The 27,526-nt window shown below is 44.8% G+C and overlaps 1 protein-coding gene across 2 annotated transcripts in view; it reads right to left on the bottom strand.

The window, feature by feature from the left end:
* Positions 1-27,526, bottom strand: part of ATF6 (activating transcription factor 6) — a 105,121-nt gene that overhangs the window by 29,198 nt on the left and 48,397 nt on the right. The window contains exons 14-15 of one of the 2 annotated variants that reach the window (XM_066260999.1): positions 27,450-27,517; positions 25,489-25,603 (exon numbers count right to left, since the gene is read on the bottom strand). In XM_066260999.1, the coding sequence (XP_066117096.1) occupies positions 25,489-25,603; positions 27,450-27,517 (183 nt within the window). The remainder of the gene's footprint in view (positions 1-25,488; positions 25,604-27,449; positions 27,518-27,526) is intronic. The other variant, XM_066261000.1, reaches the window with a different exon arrangement.

Raw genomic sequence — 27,526 nt, 5'->3', positions numbered from 1 at the left:
CTGGAAAAGTAGAGCTATAACTTGATGAACTGAACAAAAACTCCTTCCTATTAAGTCATATAATCCAGCTGCAACAAAAGTAAAGCTCCTTAAAAATAAAAAGGAGAAGCAGAGAAAAAATGCTGCCATAGGGTACACACGGGACACTGTGGCACTGGCCTCAGAACTCAGTCCCGATTTGTCTCCACCGGGACGCCTGCAGCTGTCACAGGACGGCGGGGCCGTGGGCCTCATCAGGGGACGTGCGGGCACAAACCGTGCAGTGTCACTCACCACCAAGTAGGAGGACCGCTTCACCGCAAGAGCAGAGCGACAGGTTTCCGGTGCTACACGATGAGTGCATGGGGGGAACACTGCTCCTTTCAAACCTCTTCTCCCGGTTCCTTCTTCCAGGCATTTTGTTAGGAAGAGAGAAAATCCCAGCACCCAGCACGGCATGCAGGGTTACGCGTTCTCTGTTTTTGGAGACTAACTTATCGAAAGAGTAGAACCACGTCTTGCTCAGCGGGAAGTTATGATGGTAATTCACAATTAAACTATAGTCCTACTAAGTATTGTAAAACTAGAAAGCCCGGCGGTCATACGAAATGACCGCTGTTCTAGATATTATAAATTGTAATTAAAATGATTTGTGCAAAGGTGTCTGCTAATTCAAACTGAATTACCCAGGGCAGGCGGCGAGGACGCCCCTTTGCTTAGTGCCCCACGGGGTTTCCCCCTTCTACTTGCTTAATTGCTTAAAGTAGAGTGCAATGAAGGAAACCACTGGCGGTACATTTCTTAAGAGCCACCGCTAGCTCAATAAATAAAGGTGATTTAAATAATAAAATGTTAATTCACATGTCAAAGATCTCTTTGTACACAACATTTCTTGTGTAGATCTTTCCATCATTTTTTACAATGTTTCCGTACTTGCAACATTGAGAAAATCCTTTCTTGCCACAGTCAAATCGATTAGTTTCTAACTTGAAGTTTAAGGACTGACAGTGTTCACATTTAATATTCATGTCACCAGAGGAATGCTCAAAAATTCAAGTTTCTCCGTTTGAAACTGTTTTAATCCTTTTTGCGTTTCGGTCAGCATTACTCTGTCGGGTTTTTTTTTTTGCATTTCTCTCTTGCCTTTGTTCAAGGCACTCATTTTGTCGAGACAGGTTTTTTTGTCTTACATCTGAGGCAAGCCTTGTTTCTCTATGCTCATCAGTCTCATTTTGCCGAGAAAGATGCATTTGCTCTGCGACTGAAGCAAGCCTTGTCTTTCTCTGCTCAGTGGTTTCTTTTTGTCGAGAAAGCCGTTTTTGTGCAGCTTTAGCTCCTTTTCTCTCCTCTTCAGTGCTGTATTTTCTAGGAGGCATTCTTAAAAGAAATTACGTTAAGACGTAGTTTTTATGTAAAACAGATGATTGCCAATGCAAACAAATGTTCACCTTCCCCCTGACCCGCTCAATTTGCGTTCAGCCTTAAATTGTTTCAAAAGCAGATGATTGCCAATGCAAACAAATGTTCACCTTCCCCCTGACCCGCTCAATTTGTGTTCAGCCGTGGCAACTTCACCCCATTGGCTAGTACAGTTACACAAGCAACCAATAAGCTATCGGTGACAAACAGACACTTAGGCCGCATAAAATAAAGATGTGGATTCTACATGTTGAGTCCAGTAGAAATGACCTCAGTTTAGGATGAGCTGGTAGATTAAATGACCCTCCCCCCAAAAAAAAACTTACTGACCGACACACACAGCACACAGAAAATTCATGACCAGTTGACCTGTGATGTTTTTCCAAAGCTACTTTTGCTATTTGTATTTGTTAGTGTAATTGTGTGATTCCCAAAAATATTACATAAGCTGTTAAACCACAGTGTGAATAGGTTAAGATTTTTTTTCTCTGATTGCAGGACAACCATAAAAGATTGGGAATAAACCATACGTGCGCATGAGGAGTGCGGAACAAGCATCCAAGTCCTCGCTCTAATAACAAGCTACAGAAATCTCTGAAAGTGTAGTCTTATTCTCGCTCTAACTGAAAGAAACTGATCCCAGAAATTAGAGTTCATGCATTAAGTGTCATTTCTACAAAAAGGCAACATGAAACGCTGGTGGGAAGGTACTGGCCTGACATCAAAACGTCATGGCAAATGAAGGCCCATTTGTGTAATTACATGAAATAGAGTCAACACAGAGACCAGCTCTGGACAGGGGGAGGGCCAGGAGGAGTCTTTGACCTTAGACTTCCCATTATTTCGTTCAATAATCTGAGCTAATCCAAGTCCCAAACGTTGTCAGCTATAATACAGAGCTTTTCAAAGGCCAGGCAGTGTGTGACTTGCGGGAGTGAGGACCCCCAAAACTGCTATCGGCCATCATGAGTTGCATGCCAACAGTGTGGTAATCCGAGAAATGTCTTATTAAAGCAAAGCATCAAACACTAAATTCATAAAGTTTAACCACATGTGGGTATGTCAGACATAATGTTTACAAGATGTTTCATTTCAGAGATTCACTTGACTCAGGACTACTGGACAGGAAGTAAAGTTCCTGAAGATTATCAAGATTAACTGCAGCCTACGGGAGCTCCCCAAGCGCAGCGCAGGCGGACGGGGAGGGCGAGGCTGCAGTGGATGCAGTCAACAAGGTTTCTGGGAGAGATTATTAGGAAACAGTTCATGGAAAAAGTTAAATATCGGGTATCTTAGAGAATTATTTTACCTTTTGTTGGAAAAATGGGGAAAATGCTGGGCTGTGACAAAAAAAATTTTAAGTTCTAGGCAGATGCTATAGGAGTGGGGTAAACTTGTGCAAAACTAGCCTCAGATGTCGTGTGTATGCATGTAGTGTATATGCATGTACATGCATACGTATACATGTGACTGTGCACGTCTGTGCATGCACGTGTGTATGAACTGTGTGTGTCTGTGTGTGAGCAGCACGGCAGGGTGCGAAGGGAGCACAGGGAGGTGCTATTCTAGCCGACTCTGTCATATCAACTTCTACAATTTCTGGAGGTGGGAAGACAGGCCCTACTTAATTTAAATTTCTCAAGTCCCCTCTCTGTGCCTGACTCTCAGTGTCTGGACACCCCCAGTCTTCACTAGAGATCGTGATCCTTTTCTTTTCAAGGCACATTTGATCTTTTTGTTTCACACAAAAAAACAGGGAGGGTTGAAAAATATCCTTAAAGTACATTCTAGGAAAGGTTGACCTTGACAAGATAAACTACAAAGCGGGGGGAAAAGAATATCCCTTAGATTTCTTGTAATGCCCTGGTTAAAATTTTAGAATGAAGCCGTTTAGAAGTGTAATTTAAAAAAGACAAAATAAAATAAAAGAATAACTATATTCTGCACTAACTCATTAAAGGAAACACCAAACAGTACTACTGAGAAATAAGGCTAAAAATCTCAAACTCATTTTCTAGGTGGAGCTTTTAAATTAAACTTTTTTCAATAAACTTAAATGATTTCTGAAGTAGGAATAGAAAAGCTAAAAGGAATGAGCAATATAACATTTCTTTTGAACCAATCAAGCCACTGGCTGCGGGAGGGGAAGAGAGAGAGAAGGGGCAGGGAGAGGGGAAGAGAAGCAGATGGCCGCTTCTCGTGTGTGCCCTGACCGAAGATCAAACCTGGGATGTCAACACGCCAAAATAAGTGGCCAAATTGTGAAAGGAGCCTAATTCTGATTACAGGTTCCGTCCCTGTTCATCAGCTCCTGCTAGCTTTCCTCCGGCAAGCAAAAGTAACATGTATTCTCTATGTGGGAGAATTCATTATTAGTGAAACATTCTGAGTTACTGGAATCACTGAGCTTCGCTGATGCAAGTCTGCTAATTAACCTCTAGCAACCTGAAGATTTATCACGATAAAGAAAGCAAAGCACAGACACACCATGTCCATGTCCAGTCGCTGCTGGTGAGAAGATAACTCGTGACTCTGTTCAGAAACTCTGCGTCCTCCAGGGAACTTGTCAGCTCAGTGTGGGCAGATACTTACACTGCAGAGAGCAAGGGTGGTCCTGCACCTGTTTCTGTAACTGAGTCCTTTGTTTTTTCAAAGAGATTGGTAATTTCTAAAAAATGCCTGAATATTAGTGCACAACCTTCCAGAAATGTTTAAACGTTGACAGAGGAAGTAGGGCTGGCTCCCTCCTACTCACCTCAAACCATCTAAGCAGGAATTGTTTTCTAGTATATATTTTACATGGGCAATTAATGTTTCACTAATAATGAATTTAAGGAATTCTCCCACATAGAGAATGCATGTTATTTTTATTGTCGGAGGAAAGCTAGCAGGAGCTGATGAACAGGGACGGAACCTGTAATCAGAATTAGGCTCCTTTCACAATTTGGCCACTTATTTTGGCGTGCGGACGTCCCAGGTTAATTTGAGGGGGGGTGGTGGATAAGCACTAAATAATAAAATTATCAGATACATTGCTAATCCCAACTCAAAAGCAGAATAAAAAATAATAATAATAATAATAAATTTTTTTAAAAAAAGCAGAGTAAAATCCTAATCTAAGTACCCATTCTGTCATCCAGACACATGTCCTCCTGGCTATGTGCTCTCTTTCCACATTTTGTCCAAATCCCTGCCTCTAACCCTGCCTCTCAGAGTTATGTATGGAGCCTTAAGAATCTTTGGAAGTCAAGTAAAAAGGGGGGCTTTATTGCCATCTGAATCTGGAAATATCAAATAATATGATAATATTGGTAAGACTAGACTTAAATGTGTTTATTCCCTACACAAAGATTCATAATCTATGGTGCAATGATGTAAAAACATGTTTGTACCTTTTTTTTTTTTTTTTCCAAAGCTAGAAACAGGGAGAGACAGTCAGACTCCCGCATGCGCTCGACCGGGATCCACCCGGCATGCCCACCAGGGGGCAACGCTCTGCCCACCAGGGGGCGATGACCTGACCCTCCGGGGGCATCGCTCTGCCGCGACCAGAGCCACTCTAGCGCCTGGGGCAGAGGCCAAGGAGCCATCCCCAGCAACCGGGCTATCTTTGCTCCAATGGAGCCTCGGCTGCGGGAGAGGAAGAGAGAGACAGAGAAGAAGGAGAGGGGGAGGGGTGGAGAAGCAGATGGGCGCTTCTCCTGTGTGCCCTGGCCGGGAACCGAACCTGGGACTTCTGCACGCCAGGCCGACACTCTACCACTGAGCCAACTGGCCAGGGCCTGTATCTTTTAAACAATTGAAACCCACATGTACATTTATTTTTTTTTTCTTCCTTTTTTTCTCAAGAGTGAGGCAGGGAGAGAGAGGCAGGAATATCCAGCTATTCCTGTGTGTGCCCTGACTGGGGAATCGAACTGGCAACCTCCGAGTTCTGGGAGGACACTCCAACCAACCGAGCTATCTGGCCAGGGCCTAATGTTTTTTTTATTGATTGATTGAATTTTAGAGAGAGAGATGAAGGGAGAGAGAGGGAAGGGGAAGGGAAGCATTCGTTGTTCCACGCAGACATGCATTTATTGGGTGCTTCCCATGTGTGCCCTGATCAGGGATTGAACCCACCACCTTGTTTCAGGACAGCGCTCTAGCCCACTGAGCAACCGGCCAGGACCCACATGTACATTTTAATAATTTCACTGAACTAGTTGATTATGGGTGATTTGTCCCTGTTTATTTTTCAAATTTCTGAGTACTAAAATAGTTCTTTTGAAATTAAAAAATATTTAATATTTATCACAGTTACCTCTTAGTGGTTGAGACCATTTGGTAAGAATTCTGTATAAACATGAAAACCTCATAAACACTATTTTAAAAATGTTCCCTTGAACAACCAAAGAACTTATAAACAATTCAGTCATTTTTAAAAACTTGAAGTTTAAAACTGAGCCTCTTTTACATCATTCAAATGCTTTAAGGCATTTCACTCAGTTCGAAAGCCAGCTCTACCAATTTCAGTTTCCAATCAAATCTGATAGTAACTTTCATGAATTACAAAAAGAATTTAAACTAAATTTCTTTAATTCCAAAATGAGTTTTTAAAACTATGTAAGAGCAAATATAAAAACATACACTTGTGATTGTGTATTCACCTCTTTTTTAAAGGAACAGAAATGGGTATTCAAGCACTAAGAACAGGCAAATACATCCCATGTCTGATACCAGTTCGTAAGGTAGGTTTATTATAAAAGCTTTTGTAACCGTTTGCAAGAAAGAGAGAATCACAATGGCTTAGATTTTTCAGAAATAAAGACTTTATAAATTGTGCTGTATGCCAGCACAATTTAGCTTGATATAGTGTTACAACAGAGAGAAAAACACAAATGCCAAATATCTAACTACAAAGGACATGCATATTTTTCTTAGTCAAAGGCTTGCCAGGGTATGAGAAACAATTTATTTCAATCTGGCATAGGATTTGACATCTTAAGGGTAAAAGGAACAAGCAAATGATGACGGTTAAATTAGGAATGGAAGATACTTTAAATCTCAGAGAATTAACTGTGGTTGAAAACTAAGCACGCAGGGGCGTCCCTCATGGTGTCCACCATCCACTGTGTGCAGTTAAGGCAGCTGCCAGGTGGCTGCACAGTGTCTCTCATCTGAATGACAGATAACGAGGGACGTGGAGACCGCTCCTGAGGAGGGTATCAAATGCAAACAGAGCTCTTTCTATCAGGTTATATGTCTTCTTGGTTTTTAAGGGAAGATTTGAAAGACTCAGGCTTTTTAAGAACTTTAACAAAAGACTGTCTCCAGTTCAATTCCTGGTCAAGGCACACAGGAGGAGTGACCATCTGCTTTTCCACCCCACCCCTTTCTCTCTTTCTCTCTCTCTCTCTTCCCCTCCTGAAGCCATAGCTCTATTGGTTCAAGCAACTTGGCCCTGGGGGATGAGGATGACTCCATGGCCTCCCCTCAGGCGCTAAAATAGCTTGGTTGCCAAGCAATGGAGCATCGGCCCCAGAAGGGCAGAGCATCACTCCATAGGGGGTTTGCCAGATGGATCCCCAGCTGGGGCATATGCAAGAGTCTGTCTCTCTGCCTCCCCTGCTCTCACTTAATTAGAAAGAAAAAAAAGTTTAACAAAAGAATAAACTTGTTTTACCATGGTATCATTTTGTAAGACTTTACTTTGAAAATAAAGTTTCTACTAAACCAGTTTACAAATCTTTCTAATCTCTATAGGTTTGAATAGACAAATATTCACCTCCATTTTAATAAGTATGCGGTACATTTTCTAGATATAACTATAGATAGAAGACAAAAACAAAGGTGATTGACACAGAATTTTAGGTCTGCAGTCAATTCATCTTAATAGTCTCTCCACTGCTTCAAGTGAGACAAGAAAAATAAAAAAGGAAATGAAATGTCAGGAATCACTGGGCACATCTGGCATACACAGACACCACCTCAGAAAAACCAGCCACTCACCAGTGACGGGGTGCAGTTCAAACTCAGAAATATTTCTTTTTTAAAAACATGCAGGAGAAAACACCTCTGCTTCAAATTTAAACAGTCTTTATTTATTTATTTTTTACAGAGACAGAGAGTGAGTCAGAGAGAGGGATAGACAGGGACAGACAGACAAGAATGGAGAGAGATGAGAAGCATCAATCATTAGTTTTTCATTGTGCGTTGCAACACCTTAGTTGTTCATTGATTGCTTTCTCATATGTGCCTTGACCGCGGGCCTTCAGCAGACCAAGTAACCCCTTGCTGGAGCCAGTGACCTTGGGTTCAAGCTGGTGGGCTTTTCCTCAAACCAGATGAGCCCGCATTCAAGCTGGCAACCTCAGGGTCTCGAACCTGGGTCCTCTGCATCCCAGTCTAACGCTCTATCCACTGCGCCACCGCCTGGTCAGGCGAAATTTAAACAGTATTTGCTATGAATAGAAAATGTTCTTATTGCAGCATTTACAGTCAAGCCTGCCGATCAAGGTTTGCTGATTTGCACCCTCAGCAGCCGAAACACACTGTTGAAGCGCAACCCTAAAGAGTCTCATTCAAGTGACTTCACTTATCAAATGGGCCAATGGGGGAAGGAAGGTCGGGCTCAAGTAAAAGAAGGAATAAAACAACCATGTTATGATGCTACCAACAGCAACATCTATAGACATCATTTCATTTACAGGAAAGACTATATGCTTACAAAGATATGGCAAAAAGGGGGAAAAGGTAGAATTACACCGGCCATTGAGCTCTGACAGCTTCTGCGGGAAGGAGGTGCACACCAGGTCCTCAGTCACCCAGGCGATGTGGGCGCAGAACAAGTCCATCTTCCCCTGCATGTCCTGCGCCAGCGGCAGCGGGGGGCCACCACACCCGCACAGTGTCGCCACAATGCAGACCCCTGTCCACCAGCTATGGCCAACAGGCCGCTTCCGCCGACAACAGCCACAGTCACCGAAAGTGACGAAAGTGAAGTCGCCCCAGGGGGCCCATGCTGCTGGGCATGCGTGTCACCTGACAAGGGCAGAGCCTAATGCTTGGAAATACTTGTTTACATAGGTTTCTATGAGGTTGGGAGAAACCTAATGGCTGAGCCTGAACCTGGGTGGCCCCCAGGTAGCAGGGGTCTGAGATGGCCTGCGGCCCCAGGAATCGCGGACCCTGCAGGGGGACGGCACCACCCCCTGGGCAATCCCGTGGCCACGCGAGGTTGCAAGGGGCCCTGAGCGCCGGCCCACGGCGCCACCGTCAGAGGGCGAGCAGAGGATTCAACACAAACCAACCGTCAGCAGTTTTCCACGCAGACCTTGCCTGGCAGTCGGGACAAGCACCGCAGGCAGATGCTGAAAGGGGCGTTCCAGGACCCCAGGGCCAAGGGCCGCGTCCCAGAGCGCAGGGGAAACAAGGGCATGGCCACCCTGGCGGAGATGGGCATTCTGAGCAGCGGCCGTGGCAGCGGCCACGTCTTCACGAGTTCATGTTACAGGTGACCCACCAGGTCCTAGATGCTGGGCTTTTCCAGCATAAAGCCCCCTCATTCACAGAATTCCTGGACAAACACTCTTTTGGGTCAGACCTCTCAACTGCACTTCTCCACGTGGAGTTCATGGGTTCCCTGGAATGATGTATGCATCTTCATTTCAATGACGAAACAACAGACGTGAGCGCACCTGGGGTCACACTGTACCAACCGTGCAACCTCAGGGCAGCAGTCGCACCTTGGATGACGCGGTGGCACCAAGCACCACTACTGGAAGGGTGAGACGGGGGCCTGACAGGCACGTTGTCCTTGCCCTCCTCCCAAACAACTGTTCATCAGAAAACAAAGCTTTCCTTCAGGGTTCAGAGCAGGCCGGCACCCCAGTATCACAGCTGTGACTCTCACAGTAACGTGATGTCTCACAACTTCATGCTGCTGATTTGAATTTCATCTGTGTAATATTATTTCTATTTAACTTGTACAATTATTTACTTTTGTAGTTGTAAAACTTGGAAGATAAGATGTTTCAAGTTTGACATTTATATGTACTTAAACATAAATCAATGCCAGAGAATTTTCTCCTTTCAAAGTCCTTTTTCAATGTCTTGTGCAAAGAGTGACAACGTTTTCTTCCTGGAAGGCAGGTCTGCTCATACTCTTGTCTTCTGCCAGCGATGGACTGGTCCCCAGTTGCTCCCGATGGGGTCCTGCTCTGTTCCGCTGGCAGGTGCCCACCTCTCTATGCAACGTGTGGGCCTCATCTTCCTCCCACTCTCCACCCTCTACAATCAACTCAGGAAAACCTCCCCGATAACACCCTCTCTTTCCCAGATGAAGTTAGTGCTCAGCAGAAATTAGAGGACAATATCTACCTCATAAAGCTGTCATGGGGTTAAATAAGGTACTTATATAAAACGCCTAGGATGGTAAGTGCTTCATAAATAGTAGTCATTTTGTTGGTAATCTCAGAGCATGTTTCTTTTATAGTTCCTATCACGGGGTTGTAATTTTTTTTTATTTACAAGTCACTTTTCTCCACTATAATAAATTCCTTTGAGGACAAGGATTTCAGCTTATTCATTTTTATATATAGTATTCTGTGGTAGTGCAGTGCCTAGTAATAATAAATGTTGAGTGAACACATACTGAGTGAATTGATGAATAATGAAGGAAAATCAGATAAAATTTATCAGGCCCTTACTACCCAAAGAGACAGGACTCTCAGAGCAACTTTTTCTTTCTTTCCCTAAAAAGTTGCTGAACTGTGCTATATCCTACAAAAATCCATTTTGAAGATCTAACAGCAGTCTTCTGGGTTGAACTCTTGAGATTTATACAAGAGAGGTAGGAAATGCAGTTCTTTTTTCTCCCACCAACAGCACGCAGAGTTTTACATTCTGCTTTTGACTGTGGTAACACGCCAGCGTTCTACTAGTCACAGTGCTGCTTGGTTCTAAAAACAGCCATAACAACCTAACTAACGAGTTGGCCGACAGAACATGAGTTACGCAGTGCCGCGTGTCTATGCAAAATTAATAGAGCAGAGAGTATACCAGAAGGGTCCACACAAGGAATGAGGGTGATGCTACCCCAACTCATGCCCCTACTGTTTACTGATAGCTTCTTGTTAGTATGGGATTTATTTTATTTGGCAAAAATACGAGATTTCCAACGGACTGAGAGAGGAAGATGTAAAAAAATGCCTAAGCTCAAAACTCTACAAGCTGAATAATAATCTTGTGCTGCATCGACCAACTCCCCAGGGGCTGGTGCAAGCTGCAAACCACTCCAGCATTACAGATTTCATGAGAAACAGACTTGACTGCTACAAGTAAAGTAGTGGTTAACTGAAAATTTTACTCCACTGTAGTCACTTCCACTTACAAATGTTAAATTCCCTAGTCAGGGCTCAATTTTTAGATCCATATACAAAATATGTATGATGAGTTTCTAATTCCTCTAAATAAGTTCACCAGCAACAGTAATAGTCAAAAGAGGAAAAAAAGAAGAATTTATGCTTCACCCTGAAAAAATGCCCTTTCTCAATAGCTGTGTAAAACTACTGTCCTCTTTGATTTTCTTCTGAGCACATACCACAAACTGAATTTCTCTTCCATATTTATCTGTGTCTCAGCTGTATCTGCCTCTAGAACATACAGGGCTTTGTTTGTTTAGCAATAGATGATTTTTTTCAGTGACAACAGCCTGGAATATAAAACTCAAATTATTTTGTTGGATAACTGACAGTAGAATTGATTAAATCTCTTGATAGAACAAAAATCTCTGATGATAGCTGCATTTAGAACTTTTTGTAATATAAAAGTAAAGCAATTATTAAAAATAACAGCATGAACACAGTTTTTGGATAATTCTTAAAAGGTCTAAAGAAAGAAATCTTTTGTGCTCTGAAGATATCTCATATTTGTATTTTCTCTTAAAGAGCAACAATAGAGGCATTACTTGTTTTAAAACTCTGGACTTTGGTATTAATTACTACCACGTACCTTCTCAATGTAGAACTATTTATTTCAAGGTAAAATTAAGATTCACATTTTGGAAGATGGAAAATATAGAAAATATGCCTTTTTAGATTAATACTTTAATTTTAAACTCACATCAACTACATAAAAATAAAATACAAAAAATACTAATAAAACCAATTGAGCCTGAACTTGTTTGGATTCTAATAACTATTTTGATTAAGAAGACACTATATTCTCTCTAATCTAAGTGGAACATAAAACTGGCAAAAATATCCTAGGAGGATAATAGCTTTAAAATAATCAGCAATCATGTATGCATAAATTACATTGATCATTTTTTCTATATGAGAAAGTACTAAAAAATAAGCAATATAAACTTTGTAACTAAAAAGTTGACCCCAAAGCCTCAAAATTTAGTGAAGTTGTTTCATAAAAATAGAGGTTACTTTATAATCCAAATTCACATTATTTTATCATTAATTTTTTATCTTAATAACCTATGGACTCTGGGCCACAGATGGGAAGAGCATCAGCCCTAGAGACGGGTTGCTGGGTGGATCCTGGTTGGAGTACATGCAGGAGTCTGTCTATCTCCCCTCCTCTCACTTAAGTAAAAAACTTTTTAAATTAATAAATAATAATAATAACCTATGGACTCTGATATATAAAAATGTCAGGTACTAGGCTTTATTTAAAAACAAGAAACAAGGAACACAAGCTTGTTAAAGTACACCGACAATGACTAAACTCAAGCTGATGTAATTGTTTTTAAATCTGTACATAATTAGGTGTACATGGTATTAACACTTACAGAAAACAAGACCGGCTTTATGCTACCAGTAAAATAACATTTACGACATTTTATGGATGAACGCAGGCACGTTAGTCACATGGCCCCTCTATCACTACAGGAAAGTCAGGTTGAAGACGACAGCGGACAGCACTGACGCTGGTCCAAACCAATGTGAACAGACCCTGAAAACTGCAAGAGACCTGGCTGCTGCTCTGTGTTCTGGGTGTCATCTCAGTCTCTACAGACATCATGTTCAATGCACACTGTATTAGAATCAATACAGGAAATACTTAGAAGTAACATGAGATGATAGATCACTGAGAGAGACTCTGGCTATTTTTGTGTTTGAAAGAGCCCCTCCTTTCAAATTTATGATTCTATTTCTCCTAAAGGGAAAGATGGGTAGGCCTAAGTTACCTATACTAAGCCTTCATAAACCTAGTTCAGTAATAGGTAGTAATGTAAAAGCCACCACTGTAAAATCTTGCAGATTTCACACTCCTTCCAAAAGTGCTAATTTTCTGTCTGTTGATGGATAAGGAAAACAATGACATGAAGATGAGTCTTGATGGCGCGTTAGGGGAAGCATCCAGGATGACTGCCACATCTGATGAAAAACAAGCATTGTCCCTTGTCCCATCCGTCTGCGGTTGCTTGAAACTGTAGCCACAGGGTGTAGAGGGCCACCCCCGGCCAGCCCAGAAATAGGCTCGTATGTATTGAACACCTACTGTGCTAAATACTGTGCTAATGTTTGATCATTAAAACTTCTTATCCTATGGAGAAAGAGGTGGCTACTGAAACTACTGTATTCTGAAAAGTTTCCCTGCCGTCTCCAAATCTGTAAGCAGCAGAGAATGCTGCTTGAAAACCAGACTCATCAGGTCCACAGCCGTTGCCTACATGACTCCCTACAGAAAAAGCTGTATCAGCCCCTAATGCTATTTTCTCAACTAAACCAGAAAGCAGTGACTCACAGCTGAGTGGGAAAACGTTTTTCCTCATTCTGAATAAGGCTACACAATTCCACAGGATAAACTCTCTCTACCCCGGCTATGTCTGCTCTTTAAGCTAACGCCTATACTGTGTGTGTGTGCGCGCGCGTGCATACATGCATATAAGTACACATACATACATGATGCATATATTTTTAAGAGATTAATTCTAGGGTCTAATTCTCTTTCACTAAATAATAAAAAAACAAATAAGCAAACAAACAAACAAAACGCCAGCAGATTAGACAAAGAGTAGCAGAGAGTTCTAATAGAACCTGATTTCCTGCCTCTCCTGTCACCACAGCGTGATCGATGGAGGCACATGTTGTGTGTTTATTTCATCTGGGCTCCAGAATCTTGGTTTGGCAATATCTTCACTACCCATTACATTTTTGCTATAATTATCTACAGTATATGTTATGTTTCCAAAGAGTGTATAAATATCATTTCACTGGTTAAGTAGAAAGACTAGAAAATTTGAGGTTGAAGAAGTTCAACCACAAGATACTGTTTTAAGAAGTTCCAGCAAAATATACAACCTAACAAGAAAGGTAAGGATAAGGCACCAAAACCTGACAGCCTAGTATACCTCTTATACTTCACTTTACTCTAAATCTTCCAGCAAAAACTATTGGATGCAAACACAGTGTTAAATGTCATACAATACTGGATACCCATATGCAAAAAAATGAACTTTGATCCATCCCTGCTACATATACAAAAATTAACTCAATACAAATCTCAGACTGACATGTAAAATCTAAAACTAAAAAAATTTCAGAAGTGAGAAAATCTTTGTGATCTTGGGTTAGACAAAGATTTCTTAGACAACAAAAACACAATCCATAAAAGAAAAAGCTGATAAATTGGACTTCATCAAAACTAAGAATTTCTGGCCCTAGCCGGTTGGCTCAGCGGTAGAGCATCGGCCTGGTGTGCGGGGGACCCGGGTTCGATTCCTGGCCAGGGCACATAGGAGAAGCACCCATTTGCTTCTCCACCACCCCCCTTCCTTCCTCTCTGTCTCTCTCTTCCCCTCCCGCAGCCAAGGCTCCATTGGAGCAAAGATGGCCCGGGCACTGGGGATGGCTCCTTGGCCTCTTCCCCAGGCGCTAGAGTGGCTCTGGTCGCGGCAGAGCGATGCCCCGGAGGGGCAGAGCGTCGCCCCTGGTGGGCGTGCTGGGTGGATCCCGGTCGGGCGCATGCGGGAGTCTGTCTGACTGTCTCTCCCCGTTTCCAGCTTCAGAAAAATACAAAAAACAAACAAATAAACAAACAAAAAACTAAGAATTTCTACTCTTTGAAAAACACAAGAAACTGAAAAAACAAGCAACAGAGTACGATAAAATCTCTCCAAACCATGGATGTGACAAAGGACTCCTATCCAGGGTCTATGAAGAACTCTCAAGTCAATTATGAGAAAACAAACAACCCAGTTAAAATGGGCAGAAGATGTGAACAGACATTTCACCAAAGAAGAGATATTGACAGTCAATAAGCACGTGAAAAGATGGTTAAAACTGTTAGTCACCCCGAAAGTGTGAATGAAAGCCCTGAGACAGCATTACACTCCTCTGAGAAAGGCTGACGCGGTTAAGATCGGCCTGTCCGGCGCTAGTGAGGACGAAGGGGATCTGGGGTGTGAAACAGTGTGGCCACATTGGAAAACTGGCAGCTTCTTAAATGCTGAGCACACATCTATGCTGTAACCACGCTGATCTACCCCGGGCATTTACACAAGAGCAAGGGGCATGTGTTCTATGAAGCCCCACACACAGACATTCACAGCAGCTTTTATCTGCAGCAGCCCAAGTGGAAGGTGAGCAAACCACGTCCCCCTCGGACACTACGCAGCTGAGGAACGAGCCCCTGATAATAGCAACGGAGTGAATCTCACAATTGTGCTACAACAAAAAAATAAATAATGTATGATTTCTTCGTACAAAAGTATTTTTAAAAATGTAAACAATTTAGAGTAACAGAAAGATCAGTGGACACCAGGTGACAGGAGAGAGCTGGGAAGGACGGCAAGCTGATTATCCTGACTATGGTGGTGACCTCACCGATTCAGATACAGGTCCAAACTGATCAATGGGCAGTTAAGTATGCGCAGTTTCCTATATGTCAATAATACCTCAATAAAACTGTTTAAAAACAAAAACAAAAACAAAAAAAAACTAACCCGGCCCCAGCCAGGTGGCTCAGTGGATAAAGCATCATCACAGTGCGCCACGGTTGTGGGGCCGATCCCAGGTCAGGACACACATGAGAAGTGACCAAGGAGTACACAATGGAAAAATTATATTTAAAAAAAACAATTCAACATGGAAAACAGTAGAGAGGCGACTCAAAAAATTTAAAGTAGAGCTACCATGTAATCAAGCAACCCCACTTCTGGGGGGAATACACGTGACGGAAATGAAATCACTATCTCGAACCACATTTTAGAAACGCAACCAGTCTCCTTTAGGAACTTAAAAGTAAACATCTGACACCAACTCCAAGACAGACTCACTCTTAACAGAATCAGTCACTGAATTTCTTTCAAAAATAAATGGAATCAGAAGAGAAATACCTATAAACCTTCAACTCAATAACAGAGGCCTATTTATTCTGAATGATATATTTTAGTTTTATTTCTAGGCATATTATAACCCGGCATAGAGGACTATGAAGATTTAACAGTTTACGCTGACAGCTTTTCCTGAACACCTTCCATGATCAAAATAAACAGCGTGTGGAAGATGAGGTGCTGGCCCAGCCCCGTCCACCCAGGACACCACGGACACATTCCAGAAGGGCCACTGTAAACACGGAGCAGGTTCTGCTGTGCCGATTCATTCTAGAGCTTAGGAGGATGTCGCAGTCTGTTCAGCATCCTCACTGAAAGACAGCCATCTCTGTCCGTGTACAGAGAGAGCCCTTACTGGGTGCACCACTTCACGCAGATAGTACCCAGCCTTTAAAAAAATGCAGGTGAATTGAAAGCACGGTTTTTCAAAGGCCGATTCCTAGGTTTGCCATTAGACGTGGATGGCCCTGATGCTATGGCGATGGTATAGATTCATTTGTGGTTCCTTCCCTTGGTGCTTGCTGAACACCCACTCTCAGCCTGGCTCCATGCTGGGTATTGGGGACAGGGTGGTGAAGCCCTCAGGGTACGTAAGGCCCAGCAGAGGAAATTAAGCAGCACTCCTGCGATTATTAGTTAGACAGACACCACCCTCCCAGGCTTAGCTAACCTGAGCGTCATCACGCCAGCTCCAGTGTGATTCCCGTGCTGTGAACTCGGAGCCCACCCGCAACAAGCTCTTTATAGCTTAGCATCAATGCTTGGAAATAAATGTCACACAACTAAACACCAAGTAAGTGTCAGTGTTCAGACTGGCTGATGGTGTCAAAGTTAAACACATCAGAGTCCAAAACGAACAAGTCGCCACATATGGGGGAGGGGAGGAAATGACACAGTGTTCAGACCTTCATCCCCAGTCAGATCATAAATCATCAACTTTTCCTAAGGAGCATAATTGCTGCCTCTTTAATTAAGTTTTGTGACATCACCAAAAAGCTGGCACCAAATTTGGTTGATTTCACAGGCTACTTTGCTAGTTTTCTGACTTTATATAAGGAACAACTCCAAGACCATCTACATATAAATTAAATTAAAAATGGTTCTATTGACTTTTATATTTGTAAAATACATTACCATTACTAAAGACCAGCCCCTTATGTAAGGTTTAGAAGACTTTTGATGTCTTAAGCAATATTTTAAATATGACTTTATTTTTTTAAATCTGGTTTTAATTCCATAATCTTACTTTTTCTGCAGTCCTACTGCAAACAAACAAACAAAGCTTGTTCTCAGCCTTCCCCAGGCTCCACTTTACACAGAAAGCACTAGTTCAGGTGAGAAACAAACACGATGCATTTGTTTTCCTTTAACACACCTGTCAGAAGTGCACTGTCTGCAACACTCTTCCTCTTCCACTTACAGGACACAAGCACTTCACCTCTATTCCTCCCAGCCTTAGACTCACATGCTGTGTCCAGGCTACCCTCCCGGCCAGGCCAGGTTTGTCAAACCCCTCCATGTTCCTCCCTCCATGTCATCTCCTAACGGCCCTGATCCCTTGACCGTAACTGCAGTCTCCGGTCACCACCGCCCGCCCGGTCTACGCAGAGAATCGGGTCCTCTCCTTTCTCATTCTTAGCAGGCTCTGTGACAGCTGATGCTGCTGACCGCCTCCCTCTGAACTCTTCTCTCTTGACCTCCATGTTTTAAAATAAACAAGCTGCCTTCTTCCTTCTCCGTGGCACAGTGTCCCACCCCTCTGCCCCATCTCTAAATCACTTCCCATGTCCCTGAAGGCAAGTCTTCCCCCCACACGGCTGTGGGCCCCAAGTGCTTGCACTTCCACAGGCTTTGTCTGGAATCTCGTTCTCTTCAAAAAATGAACCTAAAGCAACTCAAGTCGGTTGTGAACAGAGAAATCAATGGAATTAAATTCCAGGGTGAATTCTTGGAAAGCTAAGATGTGTGGATATAGAAGTTCTAGAAGGGTAATACAGAAAGTAATCAGAGACACACAGACCCTGGGGCCAAACTTTCACTTCCAAACAGTGTCAGGCCGCAGAAGTGAGTCAGCCTCTGTCCTCAGGGGCCTCATCCGTAAAGCACCTGCCTCAGAGGGACATGATGGGGATTAAAGACTGACATATTGTAGCACTATAAAAGTGATCATTAAGTAAATTTTAAGGTCATCAGCTAATAAAAAAATCAAACTCATTGACTGGCTGGCCCATCTCGTAACTTGACATTTTGTTGTTTTGTTCTGGTTCTTTTTCAAAACTCTTAAAAGTCACTAACCCATTGGACTGAATCACTTTAGTAATTCAAGGAGTTTTAACACTGCAGATTTTTTTAATGTTTTTATTTATTGATTGTAGAGAGAAAATTGGATTTGTTGTTCCACTTATTCATGCATTTATTGGTTGATTCCTGTATGTGCCCTGACGAGGGAATTGAACCGACAACCCTGGCATATGGGGACAATACTCTAACCATCTGAGCTACCTGGCCGGGGCAACATTACAGATTTCTACAAGGATGGTGTTCACACATACACACACATAGAGAAATACCACAGATTTCTGGAGGTGGAACGAAGCACAAAGTCTATTGCAACTTTATAATTTTACAGATGAGAACCCTAAAGTCGGGAGAGACCATGATTTGTCCAAAGTCACAGAACACAGAGGAAGGGGCTGAGTTGGGGCCAGAATGCAGGTCTCCAACGTCTGCACAGATGAACTATTTAAAAAGCACTGTTCCCTCACGTTCCAGATGTGAGGAAGTGTCTTTCTCAGCATGCAGCTCTGCTTTTAGGATAGGTTTCCTTCTTCGTGACACCAGACCCAAGATTTGATCAGGAGGCCCTGGCCGGTTGGCTCAGTGGTAGAGCGTCGGCCTGGCGTGCAAGGGGTCCCGGGTTCAATTCCCGGCCAGGGCACACAGGAGAAGCGCCCATCTGCTTCTCCACCCCTCCCCCTCTCCTTCCTCTCTGTCTCTCTCTTCCCCTCCCGCAGCGAGGCTCCATTGGAGCAAAGATGGCCCGGGAGCTGGGGATGGCTCCTTGGCCTCTGCCCCAGGCACTAGAGTGGCTCTGGTCGCAACAGAGCGACGCCCCGGAGGGGCAGAGCATCGCCCCCTGGTGGGCAGAGCGTCGCCCCCTGGTGGGCGTGCCGGGTGAATCCTGGTCGGGCGTATGCGGGAGTCTGTCTGACTGTCTCTCCCCGTTTCCAGCTTCGGAAAAATACAAAAAAAAAAGAAAAAAAAAGAAAAGAAAGATCAGGAAATGATCAACACTTGACCTTTCTCCAGGGATTCAGAGTCTATCAGGAATGACCGCACTTTGTAGCTAGTGCATTGTTACTCAAATTACAAAGTAATTTTAAACATCCACCAAGGAAAATTTCCTTCTTTGTTTCTGCAAACCCCAGCTTTCATAACCTTTTCAGTCCCAGGACACAAATACAGTGAAAGGGCACAAATAAACGGAACTGATACACCAGTGTCTCCTAGGATGACTCAGTAGTCGGCAGCAACCTGCACCAGACCCCGCAGGAAGACCAAAGGGAACAGACAGACTCACCCCGAAAGCAAGCAACTTGTAGGGGGACTGCCAGACATGCAGATGAAGACCACATCACAGGAGCACGGGGACAGGGACCTGCACAACCGTCCTGACTCAGGCGGATGGGACCTTCCTGAGAAACCTGGATCTTATGCCACTTGCGAGCTGTCCATCCTTTGTGCCACAGGCATTCTCTACACCAGTTTAGTTAGAACACTGAACAAGCGTTTTCAAACACACAAGCCATTTTAGACTTTGCAATTGAAAAGTCCAAATAATAGACTTATTTTTTGTTGTTACTAGCAGTCTGTCCCAGAGCCAAGGAACAAATGACTAAATCCTCTAAAACCTCAGCAGTAACTCACATTAATGAGGAGCCTCAGATCAAACAGCGCTCGGCTTGGGGAACTGGCCAGCCACCCACAGACCACTGTGCAGCACTCAAACACGCACACGCTTCACTGCGGGGCGTTCTGGAGCGCGGCTCACTCACCCTGTGACCATTCTGACTAAACTCCTTCCTGATTAAGACACGGCAAAGTTGTTTTTTTTTCTAATTGTTTTAAAAAGAAACCAAAAACTCTCACAGCCTATTAATCTGATTCCCTGGTTTGAAATCTGAAGCTATATTATGATCTCGCAGACTATGAAGTTACTCTTTGCTGTTAACGGAAGTGGAACCTAATGAAGGGCTTGACCTACGCTCACATGACAGACAGAGCACGTGTGACCGTCCTATAGGAGCTCCACAGGCGCCCACACAGCGGCAGCAGGGCGGGCTCGGGAGGAAGAACGTTCTGTGTACAGTCCTCTAACGTGAAGCAGCAGATGGTAAAGAGGTCCCTGCACTGATCAGAGCACCTGTCACTGCTGGGGTCAGCCTCTCACCATTCGTGTCCTCACCAGCCATTTAACCTCTCCTTGCCTCAGCTTTTGTCTACAAACAGCACTAGGAACACTCACTTTACTGGTGTAAGGGCCTAACAGGATCACGTAGGTGAGCGTTACACTGGAAGTGCTGGCCTCTGACGGTAATTAAAGTGGGACAGGTAAGGGACACGGGGAGCCACTGATGTGATCAGTTAAGGTTACGCGGAGACTCAGACAACGCTGCTCTATTGTTAACTTGCTTTAGACCTGAACAAGAGTGTATTTCAAACTAAGTTAAAATGAATTAACAGCTGTCCGAGGGGTGAGGTGTTGGGGAAGTGAATGAAACAGGTGAAGGAGTTAGCAGAGGGAAGGGGGGGAGAAATGGTGAGAAAGGAGATGTGACGTGGGGTGATGAACACACAATACACGGATGATGTATCATAGAATTGTGCACCTGACACTGGTATTTTATTAACCAATGTCACCCCAATAAAGTCAATAAAGATTTAATAAATGAAAAATACTCAAACTCACAAGTCAGAAAGGAAGTACAAATCAAAGAAATAATTTGGTAGCATTTTTTACCTATCAAACTGGGAAGTCTTTTTATCACAATACCTACAGTTTGTGGATTTAAGTAAGATGGGTAGCTTCATATGCAAAATTGGTAAATGAGGGACAATATTAAAATACATATCAAGAGTCAAAAAATTTAATTAGAAAAAGCCTTCTAAAAGAAGGTTTTTAATAAAGTCTCTTGTCTGAGATAAGACATTTTTTAAAGCAAGTATCTTTCCAAAGTCATATAGTCACATTTTTTTCTCAAGTGAGAGAAAGAATCTGGCTCAAAGGCTGTGGAAGTGTAGATAAGAAAATGGCCAAACTCCAAGACCCATGTGTACTCCTCAGTTGTGGAGGATCTGTGTCCCTTTTGAGGGAGACTTTCCAACTTATTTCCTTTGATTACTGAGGAAATTCCTCTTCCTCTGAAGATTTTATAAAAAATTATACACAATAGGCAGAAATTTCCAAGAAATAAATGATTACGAAAATAGGCCATTCTTCTAAGCATGCATTAGTATTCATGTAGGCATTTATTCAGGAAATACTATTGCTGTTGTGTGACATTAGGTGGCCTCTCATGGGAATAAACTTTTTGAACCAGTAACATCACCATCAACCTTTCTGCACTGAGTGGAGCCTTTCCTATACTTTGTCCAAAGTTTCAAGTTTCTGGCTCGTGGTGCTTGAAGCCTGTGTTCAAGAAAGAAAGCAGTGAGGCCTAACAAGCCACTCTGCACACTTTCCCAAATATGAAAAACTGAGGCTGGCAGCACCTCACAGGTATAGAAACTGACTACACACTCCTCAGGTGTGTAGACATCAGGTGACGTCTTCAGCCCTGAAGCTTTGACTCAGAGACAAAATGAACTGATGCGTCCGGGCACGGACAGGTCACCTCTGAGGGACCTGCAGCTGGAATCCAGCACTGTGTCGGGCATGCCTCGATCAGCAAAATAGGTTCAAATTTCTTGAAACAAAGCCGAGGTCCAAATACCCTTTAAATGATGATGGACAATGCTGACCTTCCCTCACTGTGACTTCTCCTGCGGAAGCACACCTCAAGTGGCTCCGAGAGGCCGCACTGGGCTGAGCGTCGGGTGGAAATACAAAAGCATGTGACACTTCCTGCTCTTAAGAGGCCTGTGATATAAATAAGAAGACAAGCTTTTGAGATCAACTAGGGACCACACAAGGAAGATTCTGTTCAAGCCCAGCTGTGTAGTGTAACCCACAGTTCAGGAAGGTCCACGGGCACAGCACACCACTTCCCAGAAGACAGCCCCAGGCTCACAGAGCAGAACGCACTTCCTAAGACTGGCCTTGTCTCCCTGCTCACAGTCGCATGGTCCATGGGGCCAACAGCCATTCTCCATGTGACATCATGACTGCACACCATTCAGATGCTCCTGCTGTCGGGAAGTCTGAATGGCTGTGTGTGGAAAAGAAGGAAGTAGAGCCCCTGGGGCTGCTACTGACCACGAACAGTTACAAGGACCACGGCTCGTGCTACCATGAAGCAGGAGACAGGGACATTTCCTGTCCTTCTGCAATCACACAAGACCCGATTACCTGGCTCTGGCCGGTTGGCTCAGTGGCAGAGCGTCGGCCTAGCGTGCAGGAGTTCCGGGTTCGATTCCCGGCCAGGGCACATAGGAGAGGCGCCCATCTGCTTCTCCACCCCTCCTCCTCTCCTTCCTCTCTGTCTCTCTCTTCCCCTCCCACAGCCGAGGCTCCACTGGAGCAAAAGATGGCCCGGGCGCTGGGGATGGCTCCTTGGCCTCTGCCCCAGGAGCTAGAGTGGCTCTGGTCACAACAGAGCGATGCCCCGGATGGGCAGAGCATCGCCCCCTGGTGGGCATGCCAGGTGGATCCCGGTCAGGCGCATGCGGGAGTCTGTCTGACTGCCTCCCCATTCCAGCTTCAGGAAAAAAAAAAAAAAAGACCCGATTACCTGAGGTTACCCTTATAATCCACACAGATGGTACCGTTAATGAGTCTTTCCTAAAAGACCAGGAAGGGGCATGATACTCAAATACAGCAACTTCTCTAGAACCCAGAGCCCAGAAACGGAGAGAAGCATCCCTCGGCAGGCACATAGCTGCAGCTCAGGTCTAGTGTGTGACGTCATGTGTGGCATTGTGTGTGGTGTCGTGTGTGGATTTGAGGCAGATGAGGTGACAGTCTTAATTGTCTGCTTTTGATCTGAGGGACAGGTACTAAAATTAGGATAGAAAAGAAACAAAAAGTGTTCCCCAAGAAGGCATCTATCTTATTTGAAAAAAAAAGAACCCAAAAGAATGGAGATAATGGTGCACTGACCTTGGTCACCACCTGAACCAAGAGAACCTGCTCTCAGGGAAGCTGCCCAGGAGACGCCTACTGCCCCTCCAGCTCTCAGGGGACACCTCAGTGTGCACTGGCATTCTGAACCAGGAGCCGCTCTCCTGCTTCCTTCTCCACACTCGCTCTCATCCTCCGCTACCTGCTCTGATCCTGCTTCACAGGCCCCACGTCCTGAACACACTGTGCTGTGGCCTTTAACCACCCGCTCCCCGCCAAACACAAACACAAAACTGAACTAGGTCTTTTCTTATTAATGGACCAGTTACACCACACTCAAAGTGGCTTGGAAGAGAGGTTATTTTCTACCACCACTGCCCCAAAAAGAGGAGGGAAGAGAAGCTACAACAGGGAGACAAGGTATGAGTCCCTGGAACTGTAGAAATGGAGTTGGGTGAGTTACATGGGGGTGTGTGTGTGTGTGAAACTTCAGGGAGAGTCAAAGGAAGTGGGGCAAGCCTTGTAGGCCCCTGGGGGCGTGAGGACTCCTGCCCGCCTGCTGGGCAAGTCTCCTCTGGGATAGCGCTCAGCAGAGCCTTGAAATGGGGTCAGGGTGCAGGATGGGGTGTGAGGGGCAAGTGTCTGGGTGCAGTTTATTAGGTCCATTAAATATAACAATTAACACTAAGCAGTCCATGACAGTTACTTCAAGAAACATTACTCCTTTCATTTTCATTCTAACAAGAACAAAAGGAACAATCCCGGGTTGAAGAACCAAATTCCTTTCCCATGACACAGTTTATGGTCATTGTGATAAAATTAACTCCTTATCCCAACTGTTGAAACAAGAAAGAGTAAAAGATGTTGTTGCTGACAACTGTTATCTAACGAAGTCCAGGTTCATCCTTAATGTAAAACACCAAGATGTGATCAACAGTAATCAGGAATGAGAGAGAACAGAGTGCCAACAGTTCCCCCAGCAAGAAAAAGGCTGTTTCTACCAGACCGTGAAAGTCAGAGGTGGGTCAATAATTCTCCAACAGCACTTTTCACAGCCAACTAATGAGAAATAGCTTTTACAAAGGCAAGAAGTGTACGGTATATATCAAAAAAGAGTGCCCTGCCCCGTCCTTGTAAGAACAGCCCCTTTACAAATACACATTCTCTTCCCTAGAAAAACACGACCAGACTGACCTCGGCTATGGCCGCAGGACTGGCTCCTCTAACAGACTGTCCTGCTCTGCTGAAAGGGCAGGCAGATGGTCCTGTGCCCAAGCAGTCGGCTCCCTGAGTGTCAGAAACATCCTCCTGGGGTAAATCCCATGTACACACTTCACACATTCGTCCTCCATGCAGCGAGGTTTTCATGGCGCCAGGTCCCATTTCTTAAGTTGACTCTTTCTCTCCCTACTGAACAGAATGCTGGTTCTCGCCTGCCTGAAGCTGCAAACCGGCTCTCGGCTGCCCCCTGCTGCCAGTGGACGGAGGCTGCAGCCTGAGGCCCAGCACAGGGATTTACAAAGGCTGCACCCCGTTCTTGAGGGAGATGCCATCCCTCAAGAACTCCAAACGTCCCAGCTTATCTGACAGAACCAAAAATATATGAAGTGTCTGACCACCCTCATCGTCAAAGGCCATTTCTCTGTTCTGAAAGTTCTGAGCTCTTAGGTATTTAAGCCTGAGGATGAGAACTGAGTTTCTGAGAATTTCAGTGGTTGTCAGCAGTGACAATAAGCAGAGAAGGCACTGTTTACTCTACTGCTGGAATATGCTTATTTATAACCACACCCCTCTACATTCTTTAAAAAAAAGAAAAACCTAGGATACAAAACACCAAGAAATTCTAGCTCATTGATTTGTCCCTGGTTTAACATATAACCATGAAGACTGTATTTTCATTTTACAGGAAAAACAGATGAAATAAACAGCAATGTACTTTTTCCATTTGTCTAATGTATAATACTCAGAAGTGCTCGTATGAACCCTGACTTGTGCAGAACCTAGTATCTCACATGCTCTGCACCAGCAGGAACACATGTTTGCTGAAGGAGAGAGAAGGCCAGAACTTCAGACCACAGACCTAAACATCCCATGACCCCGACACTGACAGGCCCATGGCTCATCCGAAACCTGCATGTGCCACATCAACATCTCATTCACCGATGGGTCCCTGCCACAAGCCTCAACAGAAAACTTTATGTTTCCTTTCTTCTTGGTGGCAAACACGGTGTGGCTACAGGGCTGGCAAACACCAGTAAAGAGCTCGTGTTGTCTAAATTCTAAGTCCCTGCCTGGATCGACCCCAGGTTCTCATTCACAGGCTGCAGCCAGGTCCGCAGGTGCTGCAGCCCAAGACAGCGCCTTACCCCATCCCAACCCCCGCGCCTCTCCACACCCTCTCCGGTTCCAGAGTTCAGCCAGTGCCTTCCACAAGCAGGTGCTCAGAACTGTGTCCTTTATTCTTTCAAAATGCACTCACCCTTCGAAACGACACGACGTAAAACGTGTCTCCCCGTCTGCGGATGGCGTTGAAGAAGTCCTGGTAACTCCGGGGGGAAGGGTAGTACACTTGCAGCTCACTCCCTGAGTTCCTGCTGAGTAGGAAGAAGCAGAGTTCTTTCAGTAGAGAACGTCACACCCTTTCAGGCACACTTCCATTCTAAGCCTGTGTCTGCTTAGGAATCTCAACGGAAATACTAGTAGCATTCTAGTAGTTTTTATAACACTTTGAAAAGCCCAAGGTCGGGCAATTTGTAGAATTCAATTCACTGAAGCTCAACCTCTCACTTCTGAATCGAGACGGAAAGCATCCCAGGTAGTCAAGTGCATTGTAGAGCACAGAACATAAGAGGAGCATCAAAGAGCAAACGTCTGCACTGCACTGTACGGTCTCTCTTCCAGGAGGAGAACAGCCAGCCCTGCCAGGGCGAGTCCCACCTCACAGCTGCCAGAGGGAGGGCTGAGGCCTCGGTGTCCTCGGGGCAACTGCCTGTGAGCAACCCCAGGTTCCTCCCCAACAAGGGGACTGCGCGACTGGGGTCAGCAGTGTGACATGGCACGTGAAGCACCGCAGGGTCCTGTTCCACAGCGGCTGGCCACAGATGTTACAAGTGCCATGACAGAGCCTTGAGAGTACCTCACACCACAGCTTCTCCCAAGAGTCACTCAAATGACATCAACATAGTTCTTTTTTTTTTTTTGTACTTTTCTGAAGCTGGAAACGGGGAAAGACAGTCAGACAGACTCCCGCATGCGCCCGACCGGGATCCACCCGGCACGCCCACCAGGGGCGACGCTCTGCCCACCAGGGGGCGATGCTCTGCCCCTCCGGGGTGTCGCTCTGCCGAGACCAGAGCCACTCTAGCGCCTGGGGCAGAGGCCAAGGAGTCATCCCCAGCGCCTGGGCCATCTTTGCTCCAATGGAGCCTTGGCTGCGGGAGGGGAAGAGAGAGACAGAGAGGAAGGAGGGGGGGGTGGAGAAGCAAATGGGCGCTTCTCCTATGTGCCCTGGCCGGGAATCGAACCCAGGTCCCCCGCACGCCAGGCCGACGCTCTACCGCTGAGCCAACCGGCCAGGGCCAACATAGTTCTTAATAAGGGTCTTTCACTGATCAGCACAGTAAGCCAACACCCACAGGTAAAAGTTAAAGAAGTAATGCTTATTTTTCTCAAAAAAAAAAAAAGCTTAGATGGTTGTTTTCTTGTATGTTCTTTTATGTTTTCAATGAATGTTTCCCCCAATTAATCTTTATTAACTTAAAAGGAGGAAAAAGTGACCGAAAAGGAAATTATAAGTGAGGTGCAGGAACGTCCTCTGAAGTGATCCCACTCGCTGCCAGGCCACTTCTGCCGAAAGGGTCTGAATGTACAAGTGGCTATTAGTCACGGCACTCTGGTTTGTGCGCACTGTGCGAGCACGCAGCGCCATTCTCCTACGGCTGTAGCGTTTCCACCAACTGGTCAACAGGCAGCCTTGTTCTCTGGGTTCTGTCCAGACACACCTTCCTGAATGTGTTCTGGTCATTCACTGGCCCTGAACTCACAGTGACTCGGCCTGATGGAGGTTCACCTGACAAGTGCGCTCTCCACATGGCCACGCAGCCCGCCATCCTAGGCTGGGGAGCACCAGCACTCCAGCATGACGCTGGGGCCATTCTAATAGTGCAATCACCAACAAAAAGCACAGAAATGTGGAAAACCTGGCACTAAACACACCAGGAAGGGACGTGCAGCAGGACAGCAGGGCATGGCCTAAGTAAACCTTGTCTGGGAACAGCTATGCACGTTTCAAGGGACCGTGACAGCACTTTTGAGTATTGGTTTTGGCATTACAAATACATGTTAGCAAGTGGGTGGATTCACAAATGCAGAATTCATGAATGGTGAAGGCAAGGTAACTCATTCTGAATTCCTGGGCCGGGCACGGCCGCATCATCTCACCTGATACTGGTGGTCTCTGTGTACTGGACAGCCATGAGCTGGGAACTGGAGCCCTGCTCCAGAGCACCCTGCAAAAA

The sequence above is a fragment of the Saccopteryx bilineata genome, chromosome 2, assembly GCF_036850765.1.
Source record: "Saccopteryx bilineata isolate mSacBil1 chromosome 2, mSacBil1_pri_phased_curated, whole genome shotgun sequence".
Classification (NCBI taxonomy): Eukaryota; Metazoa; Chordata; class Mammalia; order Chiroptera; family Emballonuridae; genus Saccopteryx; species Saccopteryx bilineata.
The sequence above is the reverse complement of the archived record's forward strand: the minus strand, read 5'-3'. Positions and strand labels throughout refer to the sequence as shown.